At 53.2% G+C, this 6,848-nt stretch overlaps 1 protein-coding gene across 1 annotated transcript; it reads left to right on the top strand.

The window, feature by feature from the left end:
- The first annotated feature begins 216 nt into the window (after positions 1 to 216).
- Positions 217 to 6,763, top strand: KCNK7 (potassium two pore domain channel subfamily K member 7). The gene is made up of 3 exons (XM_056853433.1): positions 217 to 541; positions 3,944 to 4,339; positions 6,546 to 6,763. The coding sequence occupies exons 1-3, from the start codon at positions 217 to 219 to the stop codon at positions 6,761 to 6,763; spliced, it is 939 nt and encodes a 312-aa protein (XP_056709411.1).
- The last annotated feature ends 85 nt before the right edge of the window (positions 6,764 to 6,848 follow it).

Genomic DNA, 6,848 nt, shown 5'->3' with positions numbered 1-6,848 from the left:
TAGTCTTCGTTAGTCTGGAGGTTTTTCAGGGCAGGAAGCCAAGCCTTCCTCTTCTTCTTTGCCCCGGGCTCGCTTTCCCTCCTCCCAGCGCATCTTTCCCCCGTTGCGCGCCGCTCTGAGTCAGCGGGCCGGTGCTGGGCCGGGGCCAGCCTCACCTGAGGCGCACCTGGGCCCGGGCGGGGCTGCGCGCCAGGCAGGCAGGCAGGCAGGCGGGCGATGGAGGCGGCGTGCGCGCCGCGTCCGTGGCGCTACGGGCTGCTGGCGGGCTCCTACCTGCTGTTCCTGCTGCTGGGCGCCGCCGTGCTGGCGGCCCTGGAGGGCGCGCCGGAGGAGTCCCTGCGCCGGGAGCTGCGCGCCGCCGCCGCCCGCCTGCTGCGCGACCACCGCGCCTGCCTCTCGCGCGCCCAGCTGGAGGGGCTGCTGGAGCGCTTCGTGGCCGCCGGCAGCTACGGCGTCTCCGGCCTGGGCAACGTCTCCGGCGACGAGAGCTGGGAGTTCACCTCGGCGCTCTTCTTCACCGCCAGCGTGCTCACCACCACCGGTAAGGGGCCCCCGCGCCGTCCAGGGCGCGCCCCGCCCGGCCGCAGCCTGCCTCGCGCCGCAGCTGGGGCGCGAGGCTGACCCCTCCATCACCCCCGCGCCGCCTGCTGACCCCCGGCCCCCTGGAGCCGGGCTGGACCACCAGCGAAGTCGCCTTTAGGGCCTCAGAGGCCTCTCGAGGCAGAACCACCATCACCGTGTCTTGGGAACCCTCTGGGCCCTTTTCCATTTGTCACAGTTCAGGGCTCCAGAAGAAGAAGAGCGGGGTTTGGGATCCAGCTTGCAATCCCCTTCCCTCCCCCTCCCCACGACAGACACCCTGTGAGGTAGGTGGGGCCGAGAGAGCTGTGACTAGCCCAAGGTCGCCCAGCCGGCTTCATGGGGAGGCGCGGGGAAACCAGCCCGGTTCACCAGATTGGAGTCCGCCGCTCCTGTGGAGGAGTGGGGGAATCGAGCCCGGTTCTCCGGGTTCGAGTCCGCCGCTCCAAACCTCCACTCTTAACCACTACGCCACCCTGGCTCTCCCAGTGCCACCTGCAAGTGAAGGGAAGCTCCCCTGCTGTGTTTGGCTGGCCTGGCAAAAGCTGAAGGGCTGGGACAGAGCAAAAAGGGGGGGATCACTGGAAGCATGGTGGGGGACCAACCCCAGAAGAAAGGCAGCCCCTCTCTGCCCAGCCCGAGCAGAAAGGCCTACTATCCAGTGGCAAACCAGACAGACATTTCTGCAAACAGGGACGCCAGCCTCCAGGTGGGACCTTGGGATCCTCTGGAATTACAGCTCATCAGTTCCCCTGGAGATCAGTTACAGAGATCAGTTCCCCTGGATTACAGAGATCAGTTCCCCTGGAGAAAAATGGATGCTTTGGAGGGGGACTCTATGGCATTGAACCCCACTGAGGCCCCTGACCTCCCAAGGCTGCATCCCCAAATCCCCAGGATCCGGACACCCTATTCCCCCATCCCTGCCAGTGGCCAGGGAGGACTTGGCAACCTGTTTAGCCTGAAGAGGAGAAGACTGAGAGGGGGATATGATAACCATCTTCAAGTACTTGAAGGGCTGTCACATAGAGGAGAGTGCCAAGTTGTTTTCTGTTGCCCCAGAAGGTCGGACCAGAAACAACGGGTTAAAATTAAATCAAAAGAGTTTCCATCTAGACATTAGGAAGAATTTTCTAACAGTTAGAGCAGTTCTCAGTGGAACAGGCTTCCTCGGGAGATGGTGAGCGCTCCTTCCCTGGAGGTTTTTAAGAAGAGGTTAGATGGCCATCTGTCAGCAATGCTGATTCTATGACCTTAGGCAGTTCATGAGAGGGAGGGCATCTTGGCCATCTTCTCGGCATGTAGTGGGGGTCACTGGGGGTGTAGGGGGAGGGTAGTTGTAAATTTCCTGCATTATGCAGAGGGTTGGACTAGATGACCCTGGTGGTCCCTTCCAACTCTATGATTCTATGATTCTACCTGCAAAACACCAGACATGGGATTGGGAGGGGGGGCTGCCGCCAAGGACACTGAAGAGGCCCACACATCTTTTAGATGTAAGGGGGGACTTTGGGGGTACAGCCTGCAGCATTATGCCTCCCCAAGACCACTCCAGTGAACTTGCCTCTGGTCACCTGAGACCCCATTCTATTGCATGAAGACCCCTGGCAGATTTCTATCCTGCCTGCCAGTGTTGGCAGTGTTGACGTAACAGTGACACAAGAAGAAACTTGAAAACTTAAAGTCAATAAAGGCGTTAATAGAACCAAACATCGTAAAATGAAATCAGCTACAGGTAAAGAGCGGCCACTTTTTAACCGGACGGAACTGGGACAGGCCTGCCATTCAGTGCTCTCAATACTAGAACGCGGGGTCATCTGCTGAAGCTGGAGGGCGAGAGATTCAAAACAGATAAAAGGAAGTATTTCTTCATACAACATATAGTTAAAATGTGGAACTCTCTGCCCCAGGATGTGGTGATGACTGCCAACTTGGAAGGCTCTAAGGGAAGTGGACATGTTCATGGAGGAGAGGGCTTTTCATGGCTACTAGTAAAAATGCATACCTATTCTCTCCAGGATCAGAGGAGCATGCCTATTATATTAGATACTTTGAAACACAGGCCAGATAATGCTGCTGCAGTAATCTTGTTTGTGGATTTCCTAGAGGCCCCTGGTTGGACCACTGTGTGAACAGACTGCTGGACTTGATGGGCCTTGGTCTGACCCATCATGGCCTTTCTTATGTTCTTATGCTCCAGTGAGGCGAGAGGAACAGCCCGTCTAGGAGGATAGTAAGAAATGCAGAGCTGGAAAACAGGTTACTCACGTCAAATGGTCAGGATAAGCTTTCATTATCCTAGCATGGCAATTTTCGTTTGTAGGGGAGAGAAAATGCACAAAAAACTCCTGTGTTATGTTGCTGCAAAACCTCTCTCTTTCTCAGCTGCCAAACCCTTTTTGTTCACAAACACTCATTGTTCAAACTTCAGGCATCAGTGATTAAAGTTCCTTTGTTCAGGCATGTCATTCTGCCTTCCCAGAAAGCGTGGAGACAATCTCTCTAATAATAAACTCTCTGGGCATTCAGAACTGAACTCCGAAAATACAGGCTATAAACAGGATGACCTGGTGGCAACTCTAGGAGGTAGCATTTAAATGAGATTAGAGATGTTTGAACTCACAGTAACGTCAAGGAAAGGGCTGGCATTTTGGGGGGTTGGGGAGAACTGTAAAGGAAGGAAAGGGAAGGGAGGAACTAACTCCAGACTGCCACTCAAATAGCCCCATTCTGATTCCTGGCCCTTCTCCCTAACACGCCCTAATCTTCACATGGTGGGAGCTGCTGTCTGATGTACCCAAACAACCAATTTTCATACCTCTGTCCCTAGGAAACCACTGCTCCTATTTTGCTTTGGGGAATGCCTTAGAGGGGGTTGCCAGAGGTAGTGGGACATATCAGCAAAGAAAAATGAAAGAAGACATCATGCTTCAGGCTACACACTTTCAAGATAATATAAAAGGAACCAGTTTCCATTGAACAAACTGACTTCATAAAGATTGCAGTGGTTAAAGGGTGAGCAGTTCTTCCTGGTTTGGGTGTGAAGGGACTGTGCAAACAGAGTGAGTGTGGTTTTTTAGTCTGCTTCCCTGCTCGGAAATGAAATGGGCAAAAGTGCACACATTCTTCACATTCTTCCTGAGTCTTTAAGAGCTACCGCATTACTGTAAACACCAACCTATTGAGAATATCCGGTGTAAAGAAGAACCCTGTGTAACTTGAAAGCTTGCACCTTGTGTTTTAGGCGCGAGTTGAGCCAAAGAAAGCGCTTGCTTTGCTTGCTTCTGCCTTTCCTTGTCTGTGGGGCAGATGTGGCTATGCACACTTAGGATAGAGGCTCATGGCTTGTTTCTCTTGCTTGCAGGTTATGGCCACACCGTGCCTCTCTCAGACGGGGGCAAAATATTCTGTGTCTTGTACTCGCTCCTGGGGATCCCGATGACGATGCTGCTCCTGGGCTGCCTCCTCCAGCACCTACTGCCCTTTGTGAGCTACCGGCCAGTGCAGTACCTCCACATGCGCTGGGGTTTCCCGCTGGCTCACGTTGCCCTGGCACATGCCATGTTGCTGGGGCTAGCCACCCTCGGACTCTTCATCCTGATCCCAGCTGTCTGTTTCTGGGCACTGGAGGGCGACTGGAACTTCCTGGAGTCTGTCTATTTCTGCTTCATCTCACTCAGCACCATCGGTCTGGGGGACTACGTACCCAAGGGAAGTTCCCAGCCCCCTCTGCATGAGCTGTATGAGATCAGCATCACCTGTAAGCAATCACCAGGGGGCGCTGTCTGCCATAAATTATTGTGCCCTCAATGTGTATGGGGGGTGGGGGAGTGTCTTGCCACCCGGTTTAGGATTTGAGCTCCTTTTTCCTGCGGGGCTCCTGCATCTATAAACAGCTGCTTGAAAAATATGGCAACTGCAGCATCTCTCAGTATGGAGGTGCAGTGTGTGTGTGTGTGAGAGAGAGAGAGAGAGAAATTAACCTGTTGAACTTCTGCCTACCATGCAGCTGTTAAAGGCAGGGTGAAAAAGGGAAGGGACTATTTGGGTAAATAGAGCCAGGCTAACCTAGAACCAAAGCCATAGATGCAGTAGTAGGGATGAACTGGACAGAGGACGCAGGTCTATAATTTCTTTTTTAGGTATGACTTGGGCTCAACCGCCCTGATCTGGATGGCCCAAGCTAGCCCAAACTTGGCAGATATTGGAAGCTAAGCAGGGTCAGCCCTGGTTAGTATTTGGATGGGAGACCACCAATAAATACCAGGGTTGTTGTGCAAAGGAAGGCAATGGCAAACCATCTCTGTTAGTCTCTTGCCTTGAAAACCCCACAAGGGGTTGCCATAAATAGACTGCGACTTGACGACACTTTACACACACAGGGCTCAACACCCCTGACCTGGAAGGCCCAGGCTAGCCCCAGCATGTCAGATCTGGGAGGCTAAGCAGGGATGACCTTGGTTAGTACCTGGATGGGAGACCACCAAGGAAGCGCAGCTTTGCTGCAGAGACAGGCAAAATAAAAACCACCTCTGTTTGTCTCTTGCCTTGAAAACCTTATGGGGTTGCCATAAGTCAGCTGTGACCTGAGGGTACTTTCCACCACCAGGGCTCAACAACAGAACCTACTTTAAATGTTGGAGGTCCACTTTGACAACGTTCGGCAAAATATTTTAAGAAGCAGAATATTTATTTCATTTTTTTAAAATCTGCCCTTAAGAACGTAAGAAAGGCCCTACTGGATCAGACCAAGGCCCATCAAGTCCAGCAGTCTGTTCACACAGTGGCCAACCAGGTGCCTCTAGGAAGCCCACAAACAAGACAAGGAGCTCTGAGATCAGTCTCTGCTCTTCTGTTTTGCCTTTGTGACAGTCCTGGGAGGTAGTTGAGCTGCTCAAGGCCACCCACCAAGCTTCATAGCGCAGAGGAGATTCGAACCTGGATCTCCCAGATCCCAGTCCAGCACTCTAACCACCACACCACACATCTGAGCATGTCTAGGGTGCATTCCACTTATCTATGGAATGACAGCGTGGTGTAGTGGTTAAGAGCGGTGGTTTGGAGCGATGGACTCTGATCTGGAGAACTGGATTTGATTCCTCACTCCTCCACATGAGGGGCGGACGCTAATCTGGTGAACTGGATTTATTTCCTACACACAAAGCCAGCTGGGTGACCTTGGGCTAGTCACAGCTCTTAGAGCTCTCTCAGCCCCACCTACCTCACAGCTCTTAGAGCTCTCTCAGCCCCACCTACCTCACAGAGTGTCTGTTGTGGGGAGGGGAAGGGAAGGTGATTGTGAGCCGGTTTGATTCTGCCTTAAGTGGGAGAGAAAGTCGGCATATAAAAACCAACTCTTCTTCTACCCATACAGAGAAGTTTTGAACATTGGCGAGTGGGGAAGAGACAAAGATGGGGGGTGGGGAGGAATACATGTTAGATTGGCTTGTGCAGAAGGGGAGCGAGATAAATCAAGAGAGAAAAGATTGAAAAACGCATAGATCTGTAACAATGAGGACTGGTAGCTTGGCTTCCAGAGGTAAGGAGGTGATGCGGTCAGGAACTACTATGACCGTATCACATGTCACTGTGGAAACTTGTGCTCTGTTTCCAGCTTTGGCAGAAGAGGTGGGAAGCTTCCTCTCCCTTACTGTGGTGTAGTGGTTAAGAGCGGTGGTTTGGAGCATCGGACTCTAATCTGGAGGACCGTGCCCGATTCCCCACTCTTCCGCATGAGCAGCGGACTCTAATCTGGAGAACCGTGTTTGATTCTCCACTCCTACACATGAAGCCAGCTGGGTGACCTTGGGCTAGTCACAGTTCTCTCTGAACTCTCTCAGCCTCACCTACCTCACAAGGTGTCTGTGGTGGAGAGGGGAAGGGAAGGCGGTTGTAAACCGGTTTGAGACTCCTTAAAGGTAGAAGGTATAAAAACCAACTCTTCTTCTTTCCTGCCCTCCCTCCAGGCTATCTCCTTGTTGGTCTGTTGGCCATGCTCCTGACTCTGGAGACAGCATACCAGCTGCAGGAAGTCCACGCTGTCATCCGCTTCTTTGCCCCTGCTCGTGACTCTCCCCAGGAGGATGACGACCGTGCGGAAATTCTGGCTGGGGACCAGTTTGCTTTGGCCACGGTGTCCGGGACAGCTTCCCCAGACAGGCCCATGGAAAGAGGAGCCACTTGACACGTGCCTTGGCAGAGGCGAGTAACCTCACTCACACTAACTGCAGCCTCACTCCCTGCCTGGAACAGCCCCCGGATTCCCCCTC

Source organism: Euleptes europaea, chromosome 7 (genome assembly GCF_029931775.1).
Source record: "Euleptes europaea isolate rEulEur1 chromosome 7, rEulEur1.hap1, whole genome shotgun sequence".
Lineage (NCBI taxonomy): Eukaryota > Metazoa > Chordata > Lepidosauria > Squamata > Sphaerodactylidae > Euleptes > Euleptes europaea.
This window is presented reverse-complemented; position numbering and strand designations above follow the sequence as displayed.

Excerpts from the sequence above, each read along its gene's own strand:
- KCNK7 (XM_056853433.1), top strand. The coding sequence starts at position 217 with ATGGAGGCGGCGTGCGCGCCGCGTCCGTGGCGCTACGGGCTGCTGGCG. Across the intron at positions 542-3,943 it reads CAGCGTGCTCACCACCACCG|GTTATGGCCACACCGTGCCT; the intron begins GTAAGGGGCCCC and ends TCTTGCTTGCAG. Across the intron at positions 4,340-6,545 it reads GTATGAGATCAGCATCACCT|GCTATCTCCTTGTTGGTCTG; the intron begins GTAAGCAATCAC and ends CCCTCCCTCCAG.